Source organism: Pseudorca crassidens, chromosome 12, assembly GCF_039906515.1.
Source record: "Pseudorca crassidens isolate mPseCra1 chromosome 12, mPseCra1.hap1, whole genome shotgun sequence".
NCBI lineage: Eukaryota > Metazoa > Chordata > Mammalia > Artiodactyla > Delphinidae > Pseudorca > Pseudorca crassidens.
Genome location: NC_090307.1, coordinates 66102654 through 66128446, shown reverse-complemented (window position 1 = coordinate 66128446; position 25793 = coordinate 66102654). Strand labels below are relative to the sequence as shown.

Genomic DNA, 25793 nt, shown 5'->3' with positions numbered 1-25793 from the left:
TGACGACCTGCCCCGACCCTGTCACCCCATGTAAACCCTGAATAGGAAGCTGACACTGCACACCAGCAGGGCGGCCAGGCTCTGAGTGCCAGGTCAGCTGGATGCTGCTGCAGCCGGGCTGTGCCAAGTAGCTCAGGTCTTTAAGGCCCAGTTTCTTCCTGAGTAAACAAGGATAATAATTCCCTCCTTGCAGGGCGTGGGGGAATCAAACAGTCCCTGTGAAGCATGTAGCACATTGTCTGCCCCCAAAATCACAGAGCAACGGCAGCCAGGACAAAAGGCACCCCTTCCCAGACAAATCTCTAGGGGGGAAACAGATGGCAGTGGATGCCTCCTCCGGCGGGAGACCAGTCACTGTGGGTGGCACTGTCAGAAAGTGCTATAGGAAGGAAATGTGGCAGAAGATGAGGAACTGGTAAGTTCCGTACATGGCACGGGCCGAGCAGCGAGGCAGAGGCGGGATCAGAGGTCAGAAGGAAAGACAGGGAGGGGAGGGGCGAGGAGGCGCAGGAGCTGCTCTGGGAGCAAAATGCAAGGGGAAGAGGTTTTGGTCTGTGTGTCAGTGTCACTGCGGAGACCAGAACGGACAGACAGGAGAGGGAGGTGAGCTGGCAGCCCCCTAAGGCCACTCCTGCGTTCCAGTGGCTGGCGCTCCCGTGGGAGCGGCAGTGAGAAGGCAGAGAAGCAGCCATTGTGCTGAGAGCTGTCACATGCATACACACAGCCTCATACACCCACACAGCTGGTGAGGAAGTTAAGGCACAGAGAAGATGAGCATGTCCTGAGTTCACACAGCCGCACTGCCACCCCCTCCCCTGGGTGGAGTGGTCAGGAGGGGAGAGGAGAACCTCTGCCCTGCCCACCGCCCTCCTGACTTCATCTGACCAAGTCCATGAGATCCTCCAAACACAGGAGGACGCGTCTTGTCCTTGGGGCATCCCTGGGGAGGGCGAGGACTCACGCAAACATCATACACCCAAGGCTGTCAACGTCTCCTCCCTTGCCCTCTGAATCCACCCTGAGGCGAGCATCCGAGACCACACAGGTATGCAGCACCAACCAGCAGAAACACTGGAAAACTACCTAATGTGCGGCCTAGGGCTGGCCAGACAGATTGCGGCGCTGCCACCTGATGGACACCATGCTGACATCTAAGATGATGACAGGCAGGAAGGCTGGTGCTGCTCTGTGAGAACACGGTCACCCGGGGCGCTGTGCCCACTGGGTGAGGAGCTCAGAGATGCTAGCTCAGGGGCGGCCCTGTGTGGGTCATTCCCGCCTGGGACATGTATTTCTAACATGTAGTGCTTTTGTAACAAAAGATGTTTATTTAAAAGACAAGTTCTCACATCTCACATTTTCAAAGGATCGAGAGCAACAATGAGGTTGGGAAGACTTACCTGTAGCCGTGGTCCTTGTAATCTTTGGTGGCAGAGTACACAACAGAGCTGGCCTTCACGCTGATCTGCTGGAAGAGATTCCACACCTCCTGGTAAATGTATTGCTGGAAAAGAGTGAGGGACACGTGACCACATCTCCTCTGGAAGCGCCCTCCATGGACACCCAGAGGGTACACACTGGGGACCAGGGACAGTGGGGCCTGAAATAGCATCAAGGCCAGCCCTTCCTAAAGGTTTATGCAAACCTCAACTTAGACACCAAGAGTGGAATCGGTTCCATTTCCATTCTATTAACATCGGCAAGAAAATAGTTTAAACCTCTTTCTCCGGCACTCTTGGAACCATTACACTATTCTCCTTTACTTGGAAAAAAATCTCACCATTCAGTGTTAAGAAAGTTGGGAGCATTTAACTCTTCCGCAGGGTAAGCTTAATGTGTAGTTTCACATTCCTGGGAATCAAGGAGTTTCGCGAAGCTTGCCCAGGGAGAGTGGGTTCCCGGCCGTGCTTACGTTTCCGGTGATGACCAGGCAGCCAAGCTGGTCAATGATGAGCACGTCAAGCGGGGAGGGGGGCTGGCAGAACTTCTGCTGTAGGATCTGCAGGATCGGCTCCATGACTTTTGGGGTGTCCCTCAGGGCCACTGCGATGTGGCCCAAGGCTCGGATGGTGTGGTCCGGAATCAGGTGAGCATCCCTATGGGAGGGAAGGACAGACACGCCCTGGGAATGGTGCTCCAGCACGCAGCAGGGAAATGAAGCTGGAAGCCAGGACCTGGACCCCAGGGTCATCAGTCTCTCAGAGGAAGCGTCCATCTGAAAGTGACAGCCTGGGATCTGCAATCACCAGCACCAGGCGGGAAGACAGAGGTCTTTTCCCCCAGTGTCCAGGGTGGACATTCGAAGGTGGGCTTCAGCAGACATCGCGGGACAGACTCAATGCCCGACGCCATTCCGTGCCAGAAAGCGGCACAGACGTGCAAATGCCAGCGGCCCCATGAGCCTGCACAGGACCAGCTGCCCCCACCCCCACCCCCCGGGACAGGACAGGACGTACTTGTCGCTCTCCTGGGAGATATAGAGCCGGTTGGAGAGGCTGGCCAGGAAGGCCTCCACGATCACTGCGTCCACAGTCAAGCCAGCCTTCAGGCACCTGAGCAAGGAGGAGGCCAAGCAGAATGAGGCATCAGAATAACCAGATGAGCATTTTGTGTTTGATTTTGGTTGAGTTTTTCCTGTCTCGGGTCTGCAAGGTTTAAAGACCCGCTCTGAATACTCTTTCCCCAGAAATCTGAATGAACATCATTACACAGAATGAATTCAAAGAACAGCTGTAGATTTCACCCTTTGACAAGTATCTCAGTTGAAAATAGTAACTTCATTATCTTGCCCAGAACGGTCTCCTTTAGGGTGTCATACTCATGCCAATTCCAATTTAAAATTCCGTTTCTCAACAAAAGTCACAATAGCTGATTCGAAAGACAGATGGTCCCACGGTGGCTGAGGGAATGTTAAAATTACATATCGAGGTTTTAATAGTATGGAGAAATGCTTATGCTCTAGAGAAGGGGAAATCTAACAGCCCTGAGGAGCATGAAATCTTACAAGCATCTCTCGCTCCCCACACATTTGGCTCCCAGGCCACAAAGTCAGAGAAGACAGTCTGACAGAGTAGCTGGGCTCCAGCCCGATGGCCCAGAGAGCGAGGCGCCAGGACTCAGACAAGGAGAGGTACGTCTCCTGCAAATCAGAATGTATCTGGTCCCCAAGTGTGGACAGCAAGAGTTCACACAGATGGAGCTGGTGCCGAAGGGACATTCGGGCATGTAAAACCTCTCATTTACACCAAAAATCACACGGAAAACAAGATGAAATAGGACCACGTGTCATCACTCTGGATGATGGGCTAAGGGATAATTCTTTTCTGTCTACTTTTCTACAAATCACAGGTTTTCTCTGTTTTTTATTACGTTTATGATCAGGAAAAGAAAGGCAGGAAATTTTTTTTTTTCTTTAACATGTAGCAATCTCCCTTTTCGGATCCAGTGCAGGTTTAGAAGCTTCCCTGAACAATAATGTCTCTGGCTCTGCCTGACACCCCGCCCCTGTCCCCCTCACCCCCTGAGGCCGCCCACCTGCAGACGTTGTCGATGGCAATGTCCCGCAGCTGCTCGTACATGGAAGGCTGGCTCTTCTTCCCTGACGCCACATTCAGGGTCGACTCAGAATGCTCATTGGTTACGCTGATTTTTATATCATTGCCGGCAACTGGAAGTGAAAGTTCAAATATCTATCTGGTTATGCCTGTCACTTTCCATACCCGTGTTTGAAATTCAAAACCAAAATCAAATGTAATCATCTTTAGTTATAAAAGCAATCACTTTACAAAGACTTCACCAAGCATTTCAGAATCCAAAGTGTCAGAGAACAGAAAGAATGAAACAAATGTTTAAATCAAGGAAGCACACTTAAGTTACAAAGCAATGAATACATAAAACAGCAACGTCTTAAGAAATGATTCAGAAGTCCTGGCCCCTAGGAGCTCAGCTCCAGCAGAAAGGCAAGGGCATGGCCTGAGGGCATCCAGCTCAAGAGCAGGAAGGCAGGAAGGGTGGGCAAGCGTGAGAGCAGGGCCCTCAGAGTCTCTCCACCTGAAGGGTGGGACTACCTTGGTGGGACTGGGGGCAGCATGGTGATACCACTTCAGCACCCGAGTGCGCAGCAGGGTACTTAATTAACATTGGTCACCAGCCGTGCTCTGGGCCTGTGGCAGCGGAGGGGACAGAGCTCCAGGCCCAGCGTTGGGACATGGGACGCACACTGCAGGATGCCCCAGAGAGGGCAGGTGCCAAAAAGAGCAGGCCTGGACCGGGGCCTGGGGCAGTGGCAGCGGGAGGGAGGCCTGGCACCCCAGAGAGTTGTGCAGGGGAAGCCTTGGGAGGAAAAGGCAGAGGAGCAGCCCAGGGATGGCGGCCTCTCGGCCAGTTACCTGTGTGGTACTGACTGTGGCACTTGTACAGCTTCACCAGCACGGGGGACGGGACCACCAGGAAGTCCCGCAGGGATGGCGTCACCGAGTGCACCACCACCGGGAACCTCTCGCACAGGCGGCCCAGGCCCTGCAACGCACAGCGGGCCATCAGGGGCTGCAGGGGAGGTGCCCACCCCTTCAGACACCAAGTCAATCAGACTTCCAAGGGCCACCCGGCCATGGGGCACAAAGACAGAAAGGGGGTGGTTGGGACTCTCTCCACCCAAAGGCGAGATTCACTGTTAAAGCGTGTCCATCTCTTTTAGAAGAAACTTAGGGGAGAAAGGGCACCAAGCATTACTTTTACACAACGGCAGACGTGAAGTCAGTGGGGTTGGGACAAGGTCAGAGTCTCGGCACAGCAGGCTGGCGTCCGAGGCCTTGGGAACACCCGGCAGATGCAGGGCAGCCTTCACAACGCAGGACTTGGCTGTGCCTGGATCCCACTCGCAGAAAGCCTGCTGGCCGTCAGCAGTGGCCTCCCAGCACTGAACTTGTCCACAGCAGACTCTAGTTCAAGTTCCTAGAGGCAGCAGCTCAGACCTCGCTGCTGGTGCCTGCCACAGCCTGGCCACGGCAAGAAGGCCCTGCTGGGGCTTCCCTGGTGGCGCGGTGGTTGGGAGTCCGCCTGCCGATGCAGGGGACATGGGTTCATGCCTCGGTCTGGGAGGATCCCATGTACTGTGGAGCGGCTGGGCCTGTGAGCCATGGCCACTGAGCCTGTGCGTCCGGAGCCTGTGCTCCGCAACGGGAGAGGCCACAACAGTGGGAGGCCCGCATACCGCAAAAAAAAAAAAAAAAAAGAAGGCCCTGCTGACGGGTGTCAGCACCGCGCCCCCAACCACCCCCACCGGGGCCCGTGAGACTTACCTGCAGACAGCAGATGAGCAAGGGCAGGTGAGCAATGATGACCTTGCTGGATGTCTTGGACTGCAGCTTCTCAGACAGCTTGATGCACAGATTCTCTGCGCCTAAGTTCAGAACAGAGGAGGGTACGGACCTTTAGCAAAGGCCAATGGTCACAAAAACTCCTTCATCAGTCAAAATAGAACGTGACTAAACCCCGGGCTCACTAACTCTGAGAAGCAGCTCCACCACAAAGTGTCGGAGGTGGGCGTCCCTGCTCCTTTCCTGCTGCTATGACGACACCATCCTGCGGGGTGGGCTATCCGTCCGCTGCCAGCCCCCACCCTGTCCCGTGTCCTGAGCGTGGCTCCCCCCGAACCCCCACCTTCCTGGACCAGCACCATCTTCCGCCCTGAGCCCCCTCCTCTCCTCATAAGCGGAGGACACGCCAGGCGGTGGCACGGGGAACCCACCCTGCTCGTCCTTCACAGCCCACACCATGAGGTCTACGCAGGCGGCACTGGCATGGCAGCGCAGCTTCAGGGGGCTCAGCTCGCTGTGGGTCCGGTCCATGTCGTGCAGGATCTTCTGGAGCTCCCCCTGGCTGGTGTTGAACTGCTCCAGCACGAAGTCATGGACCTCCTTCACAAAGGAGGTGGGCAGGTCTGCAGGAGGGAGAGCGGGCACAGATTCAGGCTGTGAGCAGCCGTGGTCTTTCCCTTGCGACAGACACCCAGGGAGAGGGAGCTGCTGCTGGCTACCATGCTTCCAGGAAGGCCGGCTGGGGCGGGCTGGGGCGAGCCAGGACGGGCACGCACGCCAGCCCTGCACACATGCTACCTGACACTCAGAATGGTCACCTCCCAGCGAAATGCGAGCCATGCTTTGTTTTAAGCTGTCAATACACTCAAACCTGAACACGAGACACAACCTGGGGAGTGCCATCACCAGAACTGGTCTGATTAACGAAAAGTACTCCTGTGATACTTTCTAAAAAGGGCGTCAGTTATCAGATGTGGGAAAGCTGGATGCAGCCCGAGGAGGACCCCCTGCACAGGAAGGCACCCAGTCTGCAGCCTCTCCCAGCTCTCGTCCTCGGGCCTGGACAGTGCAGGGGACCCGAGAGACGGCACAGGCAGAGGGCAGACTGGCCAAGAAAGCCAGCAGCAGACTGGCTAGGGGAGGCCACAGGCTCCGGGGTCAGGCCGAGCAGCCAGCACCTGCCGCTTTTCGGGAACCTAGCCCTCATGGTGGCCCCAACCAGGTTCAGGCCCCAGCAGTGCTTGGAATCAGATCAGGAAAACAGCTAAGGAGATTATGGGACACCCACAGGACACCATGTGGTCATCAAAGCTTTTGTTTATGAAGCACATTCAGCAACTTAAGGGAAGAGCCTAGGAAAACTGTGTTTAAAACACACAAGAGAGCCTGGAAGGAACTGCTAACTCTGTGTGTGAGCTCCGCTACTGACAAATTATTCTGAGTTGTAAGATCACAACTGCCTCGTTTTCTCATTTTTTTAATGTTTTGAAACATGTAAGGCAGACACATTAGACTGTATGCCTGACCAGGGGATCAGGACGACCCCACACGTCCGTGTCAGACATCAGCCGAGGAGACACACCCACCAAAGAGGCTGCGCTGCTGGCAGCACCGGGGGCAGGACGACAGGTGCATGTCCCTCATCGCCTGCTTCTCCCAGGAACGTGTCCACGTTCCTTGCAGATGCTGTGAAGCGGCCCTGGCACAAGGGCAGGACCCCACCCTCACCTTTCATGTAGTACAGAGTGTCCCGTAGCATCTTGAATGTGGCCACATAGAGGGGGTCGCTGAACACGCTGTAGTAGAGGTCGGTGCTGGGGTTGGCCTGCGGGTAGAGGCATGGGACGCGTGACTGGCACCGCCGGTCACTGCAGTGATTCCCTCCTCCCTCCTACGCTCACACTGCCCAGAGATGCCTGCAGGGAGCAGCCCCAGGCCCCTGGAGGATGGACCACTTCCTCTCACTGAGGGCTCACCCTCTCCAGGCATCTTTGAACAAGGAGAGTGGGGGTGCAGGAGCCACAGGGCCACAAGACCACATTGCACCCTGTCCCCCTCAGTCATAGACACGACAGCTGGGGCACCTTCGGATTCGGCCTACGTTTTGTAACTAAAATTCACTTTAAATTTTCTTTAGCAATCTCATCTAAAATGTGACGCTAGTTTTCTTCTGGGGAAAAAAATTCATCCGAGGTCTAGTGAGTTGAGTAAGATGCTGTTAATTTTTCTGCACCCTCAGTCTAGTGCAATGGACAGGCACGATTTACAAAAGTTCTGACACAGGTAAGCGCGGGGAAGGCAGATGCGGAGGCAAATCCACAGCGGGAAGGGGCCTGTGGGGCGAGGCTGGTGGAGGCCGTGTCCCATGGGCACCGGTGCCATCAGAGGGCGCTGCGCGAATGGCCCTACAGGCACAGTCCTCATGACTCCCTGCAGGGCAGATGTGACACTGGCTGAGGTTAAGGTGAGCAGGGGTCCCACCCCAGAGCAAGGAGGGAGGAACCTGGGCGGTGCAGCCCGGCCCCAGGGCCCCAGAGCTGTGTGATGAAGGCCCTGCCAGCCTCTGTCCTCCCGGCTGAGAGTGGGTGTGCCGTGGGTTCAAGGAGAGGGAGTCACATCTGGCACATAATAAGCACGGTCACTGCCAGTGAAGGTGGATGAGGAGGAGGATTATCCTGCAGTGACTCGGGTTCGAGCTTTTATTTAGCCACAAAACCAATTCTTCAAATGGACATTTACACTAAAGTCCAAATTATGAAACAAAATATGAGAAACTGCTCTGTTCCACGGGGAAAAGGGCCCCAAAGCCCCATGTTCCTGGCATTCCTCTCCCCTCAGGACCCAAGCCAGCTCTTCACCACGGACGGCACTCGGGCCCAACACGTCTGGCTGCTGTGCCTGCCAGCCCAGCTCCAGCCCTGGCCTCCTGGTTTGCCCAGGGTCACACGACCCCACACCGACAAAGGACACCAGGACACCTCTGAGAGCAAGCACAGTGAGAGCTCAGGCCCACAGGCAGGAGGGCTGCGGACCAGCTGGCAAGTGACCGGCCACACACCTAATGCCCGCAGACAGCGGGGTGGAGCGCATGCAGGGCAGGAGCTGTGGCCTGCAGCATAGGGAGGTCCCTGGTGGTACCCTTCCCGCTTCATAACTGAGCCTGGTGGTGCCAGGCGCTGCATGTCTTATTATCGGATGAGAGAAAGAATGCCAGGCTTAACAAGGAATCTGAGCCCAGCACATGGCCACAGCAGCCATCAGTCTGGAAATCGGTGATCTCTCTGGACCCTGACAAAAGGGGGCTGACCCAAATGTTCCCAGGGACTTTGAGGCCTCCCAGCAGCGACATTTAATGATTTTATAAATAAAGCTGTAGGCCTTGGTTCCAAACATGCTAAGGACAGAAGATGCCTGAGTACACACCCCTCACACTCACAAGCCACGGCCTGCAGTGCCTGGACTGATGAGAGGTGTGTACCGAGCCCTGGCAGTGGCTCTGCAGGCACCGTGGGGGCAAGGACCACAATGGAGCAGAGTTGGGGCCCAGGCCACAATCCAGCTCCCATGCTGACCATGGGACGCGGGCACCAGTTAGTCCTCCCCGAACCTCTGCTTTCACCTGTGAAGTAGAGACCCTGACCAGTGCTCAGGGGCCAGGACGGGGCACCGGTAGGGGACACATCTAAAGGAGCCAGGCACAGGGCAAGGCCTTGGGCGGCAGGTGTGCTGTCGTCACTGGAACGTACGCAGAAGTCTCAGGGCGAGCCTCTCCCTCACTCTGGTGGCCCCACCCCACCCACTGCAAACCCTCACCACTCCCCCGACACAGGTGTGCCCGGCAGGTGATCTCGGCGTGATGCCCTCACAGAGAGTACGTACCTCCATCACGCTGGCTACGACTGCATCCAGGGACTTGAGAACAGGCTCCTCAACAATCTTCTTCACCTGCAAGGGAAACGAGACCTCGTGAGCACCTGGCACACATAGGGGGAGACAGGAGTGCCAGCTCATTCCACTGAAGAACAAATCGTGCTGACGTATGAAACCATATCACAAGCTCACAGTGAAAAATGGATGGAAATAAGAGGCCAACAATAAGCACATCACTGGAGCCTCAAGGCTCCAATACACACACAAATGTCCCTAATCCTGCCATCACCTAGAACTTCTTTCTTACCACAGATGGGAATGAAATAAAAACAGAAAAGGAACCAACTCCCTCAAATCTGGGTACATGAGGTTTCCATTTCCAGGAAGCGAAAGCGCTGAGACTCCAGGCAAGACTGACTTTTCCCCCCCGAGGCCCCTCCCAGACATGGTAGACCCCCATCACAGCCGGTCCCCAGGCGCCAACGATGCCCCTTCCCCAGGCCAGGGCGCTGGCTCTTCTGGGCGCTGCAGCACACACTGCGAATTCCTCACAGGAGCACTGGCCACCCCCACCCTGGCCCCACTCTGTACCAGTGCTCAGGACAGGAAGAACTGTTCTGCCGACTAAGAACCGCCTGAGAAAACTGCCACCACACTACAGTGCTGTAAGGTTATTTTTAAAACATATGGATAATGATAAACGACATGCCAGGAGAAGAAATTTAAAAATGGTTTAGAAAAAAACCTAACCTTGAAAGTTAAAAAAAACTGAAAAACAAATTCCCCTGAACGACCCAAGACATCCAGCCTTCAACTGGAATCTCTTGACACGACCCTAAAGAGCTGCTGTCCCGTCGGGACACTGACAGCATGGCCGGCTGGGGGGTCTCAGGACAGCCGGCTACTGAGCAGCTCACCCTGGCTCCACCCTGCCCGCCGACACTGGGTCATCTTCTTGCTTCTCCACCCGTAGCCACCACCTCTGGGCCATTTCTGTTCACACTCCTCACAGGCAAGCGCCACGTCCCCGGCCCCCGCCTCACCCCGACCTTCTTCTTCTCTCTCATTCGTTCCAAAGCAGAAAGCCCTGTCTTTGGAGTCTGTCCTGGCCCACCCAAATCCACCATGCAGCACCCTGGTACAAGCATGGCAACTTCAGGGGTGGGTCACAGGCCCAGCCACTCCAGGACTCAGACAACGGCATCTCTGATGTGACTGCAAAGATCACACAGAGGTCCCCAGACAGGAAACATTAGCTCTGTATTACTCCAAACAGAGCAGCCCCTGAGCTGGGTCAAGTGCAAGAGCAGGTGGGCTTGGGGTCGGACCACAGCCTGAGCCTGGGCCCTGCCCTTAGCCCTTAAAGTACTTGACACCAACTTCCTCACCTCTAACAAGGGGACGCATGGCCACGCCCCACGTGGCGGCTGCAGGGACAAATGAGAACATGCCGCACAGCAACTCCGAGAATGTGACCCTCCTTCCCTCTTTAATCTGAAAACTGTGACTACCAAGCTGTGCTGTGAAATATAGGCTGACACAACTAGCAATTCCACTGGTTGATATACCCGTGGTCCATCTATCCATCAAGGCTATGCTTACCAGGTTTACGAGTTCCCGGAGCATCTCCAGGGGAATACTGAACTCCTTGTAAGTGATGCCATTGAAAAGAGGAGAAACGGAGAAGCTGGAGCTGATGGTGGAGAAGTAGTAGTCGGGCTCCAGGGCACTCCCATCAGGCAAGTAAGAGGCTGATGGGGCAAAACCAGAAAGTCAGTCGTGGGAGTATGAGACCCAGATACTCCCTCAAGAACCAACAACGGTATCGATTTTGCTTTTGTTTACACTCAAATTCCATGTGAAGTAAAGGCTGATATGATTCAGCAATCCCACTCCTGGGCATATATCCAGAGAAAATTCTAATACAAAAGATACATGCACCCCAACGTTCATAGCAGCACTATACACAATAGCTAAGACATGGAAACAACCTAAACGTCCATTGACACATGAATGGATAAAGAAGACGTGGGGGCTTCCCTGGTGGCGCAGTGGTTGAGAGTCCGCCTGCCGATGCAGGGGACACGGGTTCGTGCCCCGGTCCAGGAAGATCCCACATGCCGCGGAGCGGCTGGGCCCGTGAGCCATGGCCGCTGAGCCTGCACGTCTGGAGCCTGTGCTCCGCAACAGTAGAGGCCACAACAGTGAGAGGCCCGCGTACCGCAAAAAAAAAAAAAAAAAAAAAAAAAAAAGATGTGGTACGTATATATACAACGGAATACTACTTAGCCATAAAAAAGAATGAAATAATGCCATTTGCAGCAACATGGATGGACCTACAGATCATCATACTAAGTTACTAAGTGAAGTAAGTCAGACAGAGAAAGACAAATATCGTTATGATACCACTTATATGTGGAGTCTAAAAAACATGACACAAATGAACTTATTCACAAAACAGAAACAGACTCACAGACATAGAAAACAAGCTTACAGTTACTAAAGGGGAAAGGGGGTGGGGGAGGGATAAATTAGGAATTTGGGAGCAGCAGATACAAATTACTCTATGTGAGATAGGTAAACAACAAGGTCCTACTGAATAACACAGGGAACTACAGTCAATATCCTGTAATAAACCATAATGGAAAAGAATCTGAAAAAAAATATAATATATATGTATAACTGAATCACTGTGCTATATATCAGAAACTAATACAACATTATAAATCAACTATATTTCAATTAAAAAAAGAAGTAAAAGCTGGATTGCAAATCCTTGGGGAGGGTTGCCTCTCACTGGGGTGTTTCAGGTCAAAGCTTAGGTAGAATCATGTCCTAATATTTTCCACCCAGACATGTGAGAACAACAACAAAAAAAGAATTACACCTTTTTACAGGTTAAGAGCCATGACACCAGGAGGCAGCTTACAACAGAGCGGGGGCAACAATACTGAGAGGAGCTGAGACGCTGGAGGCCAACACGGTGAAGCCACAGAGGGGGCTGGACGGGGGGTGGGGTGAGGCCAAATTAAAGGGAACAGGTGGGGAGAAGGTGGGAAGGGCGTGTGTGTGCGCGCATGAAATGTGTGTGAAAACTACATAAAACATGTATATGTACAGTGTGCATGAACACACATGCTCCATGTGTTTTCCATTATATATGCACCCGTGTGACCGGCTTATCTCACTCAGCATCACATACAGGTTCATCCACGTTGTCACAAATGGCAGGATCTCCTTTCCTAAGGCTGAATAATATTCCTGGAGGGCATTATGCTGAGGGAAGTAAGCCAGTTACAGAAAGAAAAAAACTGCACAATCTCACTTATATGTGGAATCTAAAAAACTCAAAGACATGGGAGCAGAGAGTGTGGTGACCGGGGCGGGAGGTGGGGAAATGGGGAGATGACCGTTATGTGGGCTGAGTCCAGAGAGCTAATTACACCGTGCTGGATGCTAGAAATGCGCTGAGAGAGGAGGTGCTCTAACCACACACGCACACACACAATGGTGACTATGTGAGGAGATGTATAGTTAATGGCTTGACTGCAGTAACCACCTCACCACATTTATGTATATCAAACCATCATGTCGTTCACCTTAAGGACATAACAGTTTATTGTAAAAAATAATGATAGTCATAAGAGAAGGCAAGAAGTCTGTGACCCGGACACACACCACGACATGAGGATGACATCCTGCGTGGCTGACCCAGTGCGTGGTGGACACAAAAGGAGGCAAAAGGCAGAGCTGCAGGAACCACAGGTGTAAGATTTGGGATTTATGCAGGGGTGGCACTGATAATGGAACGGATGGTGCCATGAGGTGTGGAGGTCTTGTTTCCCCACTTCCTCCCCACAATCTGCATCTTACTTCCTTTGAGGAGAAGGTGAAGGCTATTGTAACAAGTGTCTGACACTGCACAGAGCTGCCACACGAATCAAATTCAGTAAATTACCTGAAAGTCCTTTGTGAACAGCAAAGCTCTACAGAAAGTATTACTCATTAAACATAAGGGATTACATGCAGTCTCATTACTATGTTCTTTAATGTTATCCACACACTTAATGACCTTAAACAACAAGAAACAAAAGAAGGACCCACCGCTAGTATTTCCACCTGAAAAGCAGTGCTTTCACAGGTTAATGTACTAAGATTCAGATGGCAGGCATTTGGGGTCCTGTATATTATTGTCTGCACTTTTCTCTATGTTTGAAATATTTTTAGATTCAAGTTTAAGAAGTTTAATCAAAAATAGAAAATAAATGCTTTCTAAAAGCTTGACACTCAAGATGCACAACAGCAGTGCCTGGGGGCTCGGTCAGCAGAAAGGCGAAGCCCACCTTCGAAGTAGTGAAAGGTGGATCCTCCAGGGGAGCTGGGAGGGGGCACCCCTCGTTCAGGGCTGACCTGAAACACACAACCACACGCACAGATAAGAAAGGCCAGTCAGACCTCAGTCAGATCTGTCTCAGACAAGGCTCCCTCTGCTGGCCAGAGCCCTGGTTCAGCCCCACCTCCTCGCTGAAGCCCATCCTGGCTACAGGTTCTCTACTGTAATTCTAAATTCTTGTGTCTAGCCATATATTCTACACCTGATGACTGAGCCAGACTATTCTCAGTGTTTTGTGTCCCTGTCTTTCTCCATGAGTCAATGACATATTCTCTACAGGCACCAACTGTCTTGCACTCAGAAAAGAGCTGGTGCCCAAACACTTCACCTCCCAGGAGATGACTCACTTATAAATCTTAAAAAGGACAAGGCAACCTTTGAATTAAAGAGAACTCTAATGAGAATCCTTCACGTTCCCCAAGTTCCCTCAAACTACATGCAAGTGGGCACCTAACAAGCCCCCGTCCCCTGTCCGTCTGGGCGCATGGCCCCACCTGCGAGATGCTGGACACGCTGCTGGCCTTTCTCTTCAGGGTGCCCTCCTGACACACCGCCAGCAGGTTGCTGGGGAGGATGGAGCGAAAGTCGTTGAAGGACCGCCTCCGTACACCTTCCAGCTCCTCGGGGACGTGGAGGGAATGAGGAGGGACTCTGGGGAAGAGCCTGGACAGGAGGGACTCTTCCGTGTTGCTGTAACGCCCAAATGCGCGGGAGATTCCTATGAGGCACGGGACCGCATACTTGCAGAGGTATTCTGGAAGGCAGAGGGAAGCCGTGGCAGCACCACCTGGGGACCTGGGACCACCCATCTCAGAGCCCCCCACCAGCAAGTCCAAGGGCCAGAACTAGCCATGGCAACAGGGCCAAGCCCAGGCACTGACCGGCAGTATTTTCCATCCATCCTCAACCACGGCTGCAGACACGGCCTGTGGGTGGGAGGTCTTAACCACGCACAGCACCTCCAAATCAGTCCCTCAGCCACGTCACCTGAGCAGGCTCCCTTACGGGACTTAATCAGTGCATTTAGTCCTTCTGGGAGCAGATTGGTAGCCTCACACCAGAAGAAAAATGACTTTCAGACATGTTACAGGTGAAGAAACCGAGCCCCAGAGGGGGAAGTGGCCCAGCATTCAGGCAGCAGACCTGTGCTCATGACCCCACGTGGGCTCTCAGCTAACATGCAGCAAAGGTCACGTCCACCAGATACACTGGTTGCAAAGAACAGAAAATCTGAAGACTGGGAAAAGCAAGGGGAAGGATAATCACAAACGATAAAAAGAAAACATACCTTTCTCTTGAATCTCCAAGGCCTGGCACATTCCCAAAAGGACATGCAAAACCTGCAAAAGCGCCTCTAAAATCTGGAATAGCCAAGGAAACATAACACACAAACTTATAAACAAAATCAGATAAATATCACAAAATTAATTCAGAACTAGAGGGAACTTTAGACATTCTCTTGTCCAACCTCATTCCTGATCCATAACCCCCTGCACGGAAGCTCTGCAGAGGGGTCAGGCAACAGACCTTCTGTGGACAGAACCCTCCCTCTCTGGCTGGTCCACAGGCCTCCTAACTCTGGAAACAGGTGACAGGCCCCCAATCTCTCTTCACAGCTCAACACCCCTGGTTCTTTCCATCCGTTCCTTATGATTCAAGTCCTTGCTGATGGCCTGCCTGATTCCACTATAGCTCAGTGTGTAAGAAACCATCTCCAACTGCAGTGTTCAGACAAAACACACTACTATTCCAGCGATGCTGGGGATCTCCCCGAGTAATCACCAGACTCAGCACGGACCCCAGACGTCTGTGGACATGACACTGGCTTTCCAGCAGCCCTTCACACTGCTGGCTCCATGAACTTACAGAGAAATGAAATCCTTAAGTGTCTCTCACACATGCTGCCTCAAGCTGTGCCCCTCCACCCGCAGGGCTGGTATTTTTTTTGCCTGTCACTGAGTCCCACAAAAGCTCAGGGCATAAGCTTCAGTTCACTGCGAAGGTCCTCGATTCCCAGCTTGGCATCTGAATCATCTACAGACAAGACTGACTTGCTTTCAGGATTTTCATCCCCAGTCCTGGCTGGTCCTAGCTGTTCAGCTTCCACTGCAGGGGGCAGGCGACCAGAGACTCCTGCCAGGTGCCCCTGGGGTGGTCCTTCAGGTGGCTCTGCAAACCCTGCCCTCCGCTACACTGCTGACCCAGGATGTCAGGAGAGGCGTGGTCCAGGCCCTGATGAAGAGCACCCAGACCGAGTCCCTCTCACCTCCCCCACTTCCAGTCTTGGGGAATCCAGGCAGAAAAATGAAGTTGGTCTGAGGTGACTTGTTCATCACCAAACTGCTCACGTTTTGCTACTGTCAAATGATGTGGAACAGTGAGGACCTGGAAAGCAAAGTTTCGTCCATTTCACGTATTAAAGTTATGCCACCATCTTCTGTGGTGACCTATTTCAATAGGTGTTACTGATAGAAAAGCCCTGTTAGCTTTTTAAATAATATGTGATTCTAACGTATCTAGTTATCTCTTTAGCCAACCCACAAGTAAATAAAGAACCTAAACTAAGAAAGAAGGGTGGAGACCAACATAATGGCAGAAATAGGGACACAGAATTTACAATGTGATAGTAAGGAAAGAGATTTTAAAAATTAAAAAAGATACAGGGGGGCTTTTCTGGTGGCGCAGTGGTTAAGAATCCGCCTGCCAGGGCTTCCCTGGTGGTGCAGTGGTTGAGAGTCCGCCTGCCGATGCAGGGGACACGGGTTCGTGCCCAGTCCAGGAAGATCCCACATGCCGCGGAGCAGCTGGGCCCGTGAGCCGTGGCCGCTAAGCCTGCGCGTCCGGAGCCTGTGCTCCGCAACGGGAGAGGCCACCAGAGTGAGAGGCCCGCGTACCGCAAAAAAAAAAAATAAAGAAAACCTTCCTTCTAAAAAAAAAAAAAAAAAAAAAAAAAAAAGAATCCTCCTGCCAAAGCAGGAGACACAGGTTTGAGCCTTGGTCCGGGAAGATCTCACATGCTGTGGAGCTACTAGGCCTGTGTGCCACAACTACTAAGCCCACGCTCTAGAGTCCACAAGCCACAACTACTGAGCCCGTGTGCTGCAACTACTGAAGCCCATGCGCCTAGAGCCCATGCTCCGAAACAAGAGAAGCCACCATAATGAAAAGCCCATGCACCACAATGAAGAGTAGCCCCCACTCGCTGCAACTAGAGAAAGCCCTCTCGCAGCAACGAAGACCCAATGCAGCCAAAAATAAATAAATAAATAAAAGGAGAGAAATATGAAATACATTTAAGTAACATTTCCAACAAAATAAACTAAAACTAAAAAAACTGGAGCCTTTGAAGGAACGGCTCCAGCTTTCCAGAAAATCTTCTCCTATGAACGTCAGTCCCCAGCATGGAGGCAGGAGGACGTGTGAACTTTTGCTGGCCACCTCACAGGGCAATTGGAAAAGCTGAACGAGATAAGACTCGGGAGGTCACAGGGGACTAAGCACTGCAAGCAGGATTTAACATTTCTCATGTGTGTGACTAACGGTATGAAATAAATCAACATAAACAATCCAATCACTTTTTTTTTTTTGCCCTGTCATCACTTTGGGACTCTCAGATCTTAAAGAAACACACACCAAGTCACCACACACTTACCTCATCCCTGAGGGAAGGGTCCCTATAAGCCACGTCAGACAGCAAAGTGACCAAGCAGAAGCTGAAGCTCTCAGCCACTGGGAGGGTGCCTGGAGGCAGAAAGACAGGAATCAGATCATCACACTGACCAGCCACCCCATCTGGCTGTTCCCTCTCACATGGCTGCCAAGGACCTGCTTACAGTGGAGGCCGCTCTCGTAAGGATGAGCTTCCAGAGAACAGATATGGGCCCAAGGTGTTCGCTGAGAAACACCCCTGCCTTCCTTGTAATAAAATGTTTTGGTTCAAGAAATTGAAATGTTTGCTGAGCCAATTTATAGTCTGAGATTACAGAGCCTCTCAACATGACAGATTCCATGTTTTATTCCCGACCTAAATAAAATTGGGAAATCAATCTTGGTAAGACTATGGGAGATGTTCCATGGAGGCTAACTGTCAAACACCAATTACTATCACTTTAAACTGAATTGATGTTTTTTTTCCTTTTTTCTTGACAGGTGGAGAAAATCCTCAGAAGAGCACCCAGAGATGTGCTCTATTCCTCGTAGGTTTTTAAGCCCTTCCCTGACTGAGCCTGCCAGTACAGAGATTCTCAGAAGCAGAGCCTCAAGGTCAAGAAGGGAGCACTACACCCAAAAGACCACAAGTGAAGCACCACTTCTGCACTTTGGGAAGTTTAGACCTGCTGCCGAGGAGGTCCAATCACTATTAAACATTTAACCAATTTTGAACGTTGAGCACTGACTCAAAGACACACACACACAGAGCAGACGACCACTGCGTGTCTACTTCCGCACACGTGATTCTTAAATGCAGCTCTAGGTCCTTCTCAAGCTTGAGCGTGGCCGGGACCACCAGGAGGGCTTGTTGAAACGCAGTCTGCCTGACTCCCGGGCCCAGAGTTCCTAACTCAGTAGCTCCAATGTGGGGTCTGAGAATCTCCTTTCTGACAAGTTCCCAGGGTGCTGATGCTGCTGGCCCAGGGATGGCCCTTTAAGAACTACTGCTATGGGGTTTATCAAAGCATAAATGATATTGCCTTAATAGAAACTAGGAGACTGAAATATTACCCGATAATTGGAAATTTATATATCTCTAACAATGTTTTTTTTTAATAAATTTATCTATTTTTTATTTATTTATTTTTGGCTGCGTTGGGTCTTCATTGCTGCGTGTGGGCTTTCTCTACTTGCGGTGAGCGGGGGCTACTCTTTGTTGTGGTGTGTGGGCTTCTCACTGTGGTGGCTTCTCTTGTTGCGGAGCACGGGCTCTAGGCATGCAGGCTTCAGTAGTTCTGGCTCGCGGGCTCTAGAGCACAGGCTCAGTAGTTGTGGTGCACGGGCCCAGCTGCTCCGCAACATGTGGGACCTTCCCGGACCAGGGCTTGAACCTGTGTCCCCTGCATTAGCAGGTAGATATTTAACCACTGCGCCACCAGGAAAGTCCCTAACAATGTTTAAATAATGCTAAAAAACTCATTCGAATGAGTCCAAGTATACAGAAGTGATATTTGTTTTGAAATAAAATAGGATCAACACTTTCTAGTATTCTACTTCTCCCCAAATTAGATAACAATGGTAGACACAGATGTTTCACTTTTCAGCAATGCTCTATTTAATCTGTAGTCTTTCAAATTCTAGGACACCTGAATAATTTGGGGTCTGTCAGCTTTAGGTACAGTAAGTCACCAGAAATGCTGAAAACCCAAAGGGCAAGAGGAACACGGGCAGGCACAAGCGGATGTTCATGAGGACAGCACAGTCTCCAGCAGACTGAGCCCACCTGACAAATTCAGGCCATGCCACCAACAGAAAGGACAAGGGCCTTCTTTGCAGGCACCAACCCCCTGCTAGATCTGAAGGTGGGGGCCTTGGACTCAGAGAGAGAGATTACAAGGAAACTTCAGTCTCATGGGTCATGAACTCTGAAATGTTGGAGATCTTCCAAGCTGATTTTGGAGTCTTGGGAAATCTGTTTACAAGATCATGAGTGTTATAAGCGTTTAGCACAATGCCTGGCATGTAGGGGACCTATGTAAATACTTCGGGAGGGACAGGAGGAAGAAGGCAAGGAGGGAGGAAGGGAGGGGAGGGCAGTGGAGGGGAAGAGAGAAAAGATTATCTAACTTTCTCTTTGACCTTAAAGAGAGATCAGTATCAAATACAAGTTAAAAAGAAATACACATGAATTTATTCCATTTGCAAAGATGCAAAGTTCAGTGGAAACTTAGCAACATTGACAAAGCGATAAAACTACTGACAGTGGACATAGTGGTTGAGTCCCAAACTCCCATCTCAGCCCTCCTTTCTGTGCAGCCACCAGGCCATCTGGAGAACTGACCTCACTGCAGGGTGAGCCTCTCCATCTGAGGCAACAGACCAGCTCAGGGACAGCAGGGGACCCAGGGCAGCCAATGGGACATAAGCAAAGGTTCCTGAGGGTCCCCGTGGTCCTGCTCAGCTCCGCTCATCCCGCCCAGGGCTCTGGGCAACGTGAGAAAGCGCTAGTGCTGCAGGCACAGGAGTGGAACCAGCTAGAAGCATCCTAACTGCCGCGTTAGTGTGATTAAACATTCAATCCTCGCAGACGGGAAACACACAGATGCTTCCTCGCATTCAGGAAAACTTTAAGCAAAACTACCTCTGCCTTTCCGAGCTGTGCTTTCTTCTACCCAATACACTTTCGGAAGACCTTTAAGAAGTCGAAGAAGGTAAGGAACCACAGAATCTTTGTGCTAAAAAAAAAAAAAAAAAAAAAAATACATTTAATTAAGTACACGATTGGTAGCTTTTTAGCACAGACTGAGCCCAAAACAAAGCACATCCACATCCTGATCATCTCAGAGAAGGGCGTTTGCACAGCGTCGCACCCTTCCTGCTGCACATGGCGGGCAGCGTCCCTACGGCCAACAGGAAGGCCGACACATGCCCTCTGCTGCTCAGGGTCCAGCCTGGCTCTGCCCTCCAGAAGAAGACACGTGTGCACACACTCAGAACTGCCTCCTGCCAGGTGTTTAAAGTCCCCAAACCCAAACCTCAGGACCACATCCTCCAGACTGGAGAGCAGCTTACAAACTTGGTGATGCTTCTTTCTGTTGTTCACGGCCCTTGTGCTCTTCCCTTCCTTTCATAAATTTTCGGCTTCATGTTTCCTTTTGCTCCTCTCAAATTGAGCATTAGACTTTTTTTTTTTTTTTTTGAGCATTAGACTTTATAGCCAACGTTAGCCAATGGAAAAATTACTTTCATCTAGTTTCCAAACTAGCCAATCAGCATAGAGTTCATAACCTTCCACCACTAGCTCTCCTGGCTGTCTCCCTACATGCGGCTGCCCCCGTGAAGGACAAGTGTGCTCCAGAGAAGGGGACACTATCTGATGTTCTGAAACGCTGAAAAAACATGTGGCTTTGAATACATGGTTGCAAATTCTGCCACACTCCTTTCACCAAAAGGCAGAGTCAAATTTGCGTCCCCTGAAAACAGAGCTGCCTTGGTGACTTGCTTCTAGTGTACAGTCAGACCTCCGTATCCAAGGGTTCCACGTCCGTGGATACAAAGAGCCGACAGTACTACACCATTTTATATGGAAGACTGGAGCATCCTTGGACTGTGGTACCTGCAAGGGGTCCCGGAGCCAATCCCCCGAAGACGCCGAGGGATAGCTGCATGTAGAAAGTAGAATGAACGAGCCTGACTTCCCAGGCTAGCTCAGAGATGGCAGAGCCACTTCCCCCGGCTCTTTCTCAGGACACGCACTCTTGCAACCCAGACACTATGCTGTGACAAATGACAGCCCAGGCCACACAGGGAGGCCATGCACATGGAGGGACCCTGGCCAAGAGCCCCAGAGAAGGTCCAGCCAGCGGCCAGGATCAACCCCACACATGTGGGGGAGGGGCCTTCAGGTGACTCCAGGGCCAGCCTTTGAGCCACCCCAGATGACACCAAATGGAGCAGAGACTGGGCTCTTCTGAGCTCTGGCTAAATTGCAGATTCATGAGCAAAAACCTCTGCCAAACAAAACCAACTAACTTTGGGGTAATTAAGCCACCAACTTTAGGGTAACTTTTATGCCACAATAGGTAACCAAAATAAATAGAGAACTTTCTTTAGTGAAAACAAAACCATTTTTCCTGTACAACAATTGCCCAGGGAACTGGTGTACTAACACACACAAGACCCCAAAGGGGCCGCACACCAAGGCCCTGCAGAGAGGAAGCGGCCCAGGCTCTTCCCCACACACCCTGCAATGGTGTCACCACCACCGCTACTCTGGCCACGGTTGCCGCCAGGGCAGCCCACTAACTGGGCACAAAGGAGGCCAGTGCCAGCGCCCACCAGGGATGGAGGAAAGGAACACAAACTCCAGGTGGATCACGAGAAAGCTGGTCCCTAGGCGCAGGGGCCAGCAGACACCGGGCTCCTCCCTTGGTGTCCGTGAGGCCTCCAGCTTCCTGGGAAGCTCAGGCCAACTGTGAGCCCCATGGGACAGCTGCTGCCACCCCTGCCAACCACTGACCCGGAACCCAAACCACACCAAAAGTAACTTGTACTCGTCTCTTCCCTGCCATCTGAAAAAACCCAATACAGGTATTAGGGGCTCACAGGTAAATCCAGCAAGTGATGTGTTTGCCAAAGATAGTTTCAAGTAATACTCATTCGAATAGCAGTAGTTTCTTATACAGGTTTCTTTTTTTGAAAATTTATTTTCCTCCCTTTATTTTTATATTTAAATTTAAATAGGACCTGGTAAATAGAAAATGATTGTCTTTATTTTCACATTTGTAAATAAATAGGAAGAAGAATTAAAATGCAGCTTATGCATCTAATCTTGGTTTTTCGTGTGGCCTTCATCAGGTAACCTATTTAATTTTTGAAATACTTCTCTAAAATTAAAATGCTTATTTTTTTTCAAATGTATAAATACTCTGTCAAAAATATTAATTCTTATTGAAGTAAAATTCCCAGGACATGCAAGCTAACTTTTTTAGATGAATAAAAATTCAAATAGCTGACATCTTTATTTTTTTAACATAGGATGATTAAACTTGGAATTTTAAAAAATGATTTTTGGCAATGATAAAAATAAACAGATAAAAGATTCTGTATCCAGTGACTGAGCATTTGCTTCAATTAGCCTTGGTAAATACTAAAAAATGGCCATTTTCTGTTGTAGTGACAACAATGGTTTGTAAATCACCTTTAAAAGGCACATTAACATGTACTCTAAAACAATTTATATCTATCATAGTTTTGAAAAAGACTGTTATGTCACAATTATCTCAAAGAACACTGTCTTTTTGGAAGGAAAAGAAGTGGTTACTCTGAGTCTGGCTCCCGAGCGTTTTGCCTGAGGTTTAAAATCAAGTCTACTCTGGAGGGTACATGATTACTTCACAAAGCACTCTAACATTCTGTCGAAAACAAAAACCGCACCTTCCTGAGGACGTGTCCATAGAGGTCTCATTCCCACCAGTTCTGCCCCCTCCCCATCACTCGCCCTCAGCTGACCACTTACACAAGGTAGGTTCGCGAGCGCTCCTCTAGGCCTGATTTAGGAGTATAAAGTAGGCACAAACTTAAACCCTAATTGCACCCTCTTTTGCATGCAGAAACACTTTTAATTTAGCCAAGTCCTACCTGTAGATCAGATTCAATGAGAAAAATGCCCAATGCAATCACCGCGTCTCTCCGCCTTTCATCCAACTGGAAGATGCCATGGAAATCGACTGGGCACATACATAGCAGCTTCTGGACCTAGAAAATGAGACCAAACAAAAAAAGCCCATAGCTTAAAAATATATAAACCCACACTCAGATAAACCAGTACCAAAAAGCCCAGTGAATATATACAACAAATAAGTCATTTTTTTCCAATCAAAAGGTCATTAAAAAGGACACCTCCAGCCTTTGAAATGATGGTATACACACCCCTCCAAGGAACCCGGATCAAGAGCTGAAAGGCTGTGTCCACGGAGGTGGTAAAGCACCATGGCTAACGCCTGCCCTTCAGTGTCAGGGCAGTCCAGGGTCCCCACCTCCCAGTGGTGCCCGTGAGCAGGTTATGAAAACCTACAGGTAAGCTACCTATAGTCACAAGGCCTCCCTTTAGGGCTCTTTAAACATTAAATGTGTGTAAAGCACTCAGAACTGTGCGGGGCACACAGTACGTGCTCAATAAACAATATATATATTGTTACTGGACATGGCATGGTGGCAGGCAGAGGGCAGCAGGCAGGCAGTCAGCAATTTCCTGAATAAATAGAAACACTAGGATTATCATCAGAACAAACCAACAGTAAGTGTCTGTCATAAAAGAACTAAAAATCAGGATTTATTATGAAAAGGAAATCAGGTGATGCCAATCTTGAAAATCTCTGCCAGAGCAAGCTCTGAACAGAGCTTTAAGATCCACCAGGAGGCCCTAACCTTGCTGTCCCACGGACCCAATGAGAAGTCTCTCACTGACATTTACGTGGTCTGGTGGGATGTTCTAATAGCAAAGGAAATGGAAGTCAGTGATTGCCATTTGCCCTGAAAATGCATCAGGCAATTACCACTGTAATTTTTTATAGAAAGTAATTTGCTGTTGTTCCCTTCAGATTTTAAAAGGGCAAATACAAGAGCAGAAACTGAAACTGGCAAAGATTATGTAAAATACTTTCACCCCAGTGTTGTGTATACTAATTGAAACTCTGAAACAATCTAAATATTTAACATTAGGAAAATAATCATGATGAACCACTTGATCAAATATTAGGTTAAACCCTAACTGCTGATATTCAACCATTTTTGACCTACAAAAACAATGCTTTTGTAAAGTTTAACCTAATGTTAGACGTTAAAAATGGCATTTTTCTATGACTAAGCAGTGACACAGAACAATGTTCTAAATGTTCTATAAGCTCATGAAAGGAATGGTCTGAATTACATACAGAAAAAATGCTGGAAGAAAATACATCAGGGAGTTCCCTGGCGGTCCAGTGGTTAGGACTCAGCACTTTCACTGTCGTGGCCCGGGTTCAATCCCTGGTCGGGGAACTAAGATCCTGCAAGCCATGAAGCGTGGCCCAAGATATACATATTTGTATATGTGTATATATGTGTGTGTGTATATATATGTGTGTGTGTATATATATATGTGTGTGTATATCTACATATATATATTCAAAGTGTTAACAGTTTTGACAGATAGGATGACCAGAGGTGAGACATTTCTTCTTCATGCTTTTTTGTATTTGCCAAAATATGTTCTAAAGGAAAATATTTCTTGTGTAATCAGAAAAAACATCCAGTAGGTTAAAATAAAAATATATACACATGAGGGGGAATCCATGCTTGTGTGATTAAATGCTTAGGCAAAAGAGCACACAGCAACGGGCAAGCGAGGAATGGAAGTCGAACTTCCCCCTCGTCACTGGGAGAACATGCTTCATGATCAGGGGAAATAAAACACGAAGGAGCTGCAGACCAAGCACGGTAAAGCGATCGTTGCAGAGACTCACACTCACATAACAAGACAGTCAAGTCTCTAAAGAAACACGCCTGCAAATAAGAAATCCACCACAAGGTGGATTATATGAGAAGGAGCCATTGAGATCCAGAGCTGACCCTTGAGCCGCCACTGACCCGAGGCCTGTGGAAGCACTCCCACAGGCCCCACCCCGGGCAACACAGACCTGGGGAGGGGACCCCAAGGCTGGAGGACAAAGTGAGACTCAGAAACGTGACAGGACTGGCCCAACCTCATTACTAAATATGGAAAAGCTGTAACTGTACAGAAAAGATGACCCTTCAACAGTCCCACATGGCAACACAGACAAGTCTAAGATTTTATATGCTCGTGCTCTCAGTCCTGTCCTCTGTCCCTGGAGGCTTTTGGGGAGGCAGGGTAAGGATCATGCTGTATTTTTCTGTGGAAGTGAAATACATTTGGACTTTGGAGTTAGACCCAGAGTCACCAGGCGGCACATCGAGCCTCAGCTTCCCGTCTATACAGCGTCTCCGTGGGGCCAGGTACGGAGGCAGAGCCCTCACCTGGGCTCAGGACTCGCTCCACGGCAAGTGGTGGGCATAGTTCACACCACTGTGCAACAGTAACGGCCTTCAAATGGCTCCTATGAGGGTCGATGGAAGTAGGACGCTTATAACTCATTCACTCACTGTTCACTGGGCACTACTTGCGGGAGGTGCCGCCCGTGAACCTTGGACCAGGCCCTGCCCTCGTTCCAGAGGGGGAAAGACAACCCGGGTGAGGACCAGAGATGAGGTCATGTAAGAGGCGTTAATTCTCCCGGTTGAAAGTAAGGGAAGAGTTGTCCCTCTCCTTCTCTTTCTTTGAGAACTCACACTAGAAAACTTGCCAAAGGAAGGATTTCCTCATTTCTTGGAACGGTGCATAAATTCTTTTGAAGACTAGATTGGCACTTTGCGAGCTTTATGACTTAGGAATGTCTTTCTCGAGGACCTGGGGAGCCATCTCTTTGGAATGTACACATCGAGGGAGACAACGCCCATCTCCCCATCTCTGGGGAGGACAGGAGCCTAACTTCCATGGGCTT

General features: G+C 50.3%; 1 protein-coding gene across 4 annotated transcripts in view; it reads right to left on the bottom strand.

The window, feature by feature from the left end:
* PI4KA (phosphatidylinositol 4-kinase alpha) overlaps positions 1 to 25793 on the bottom strand; it is a 95018-nt gene that overhangs the window by 49720 nt on the left and 19505 nt on the right. For 3 of the 4 annotated variants that reach the window (XR_010933173.1, XM_067699995.1, XM_067699996.1), the window contains exons 2-17: positions 22873 to 22989; positions 19874 to 19967; positions 17234 to 17322; positions 14870 to 14942; positions 14076 to 14335; positions 13532 to 13598; positions 10791 to 10939; positions 9198 to 9263; positions 7047 to 7143; positions 5750 to 5941; positions 5301 to 5401; positions 4389 to 4518; positions 3535 to 3667; positions 2457 to 2552; positions 1913 to 2096; positions 1401 to 1504 (exon numbers count right to left, since the gene is read on the bottom strand). Coding sequence is in view for 3 of the 4 variants with exons in the window: in XM_067699995.1 (XP_067556096.1) it covers positions 1401 to 1504; positions 1913 to 2096; positions 2457 to 2552; positions 3535 to 3667; positions 4389 to 4518; positions 5301 to 5401; positions 5750 to 5941; positions 7047 to 7143; positions 9198 to 9263; positions 10791 to 10939; positions 13532 to 13598; positions 14076 to 14335; positions 14870 to 14942; positions 17234 to 17322; positions 19874 to 19967; positions 22873 to 22989 (1952 nt within the window). In the remaining variant the exon portion in view is untranslated. Of the gene's footprint in view, positions 1 to 1400; positions 1505 to 1912; positions 2097 to 2456; positions 2553 to 3534; positions 3668 to 4388; positions 4519 to 5300; positions 5402 to 5749; positions 5942 to 7046; positions 7144 to 9197; positions 9264 to 10790; positions 10940 to 13531; positions 13599 to 14075; positions 14336 to 14869; positions 14943 to 17233; positions 17323 to 19873; positions 19968 to 22872; positions 22990 to 25793 lie in introns of those variants that run through there. The other variant, XM_067699997.1, reaches the window with a different exon arrangement.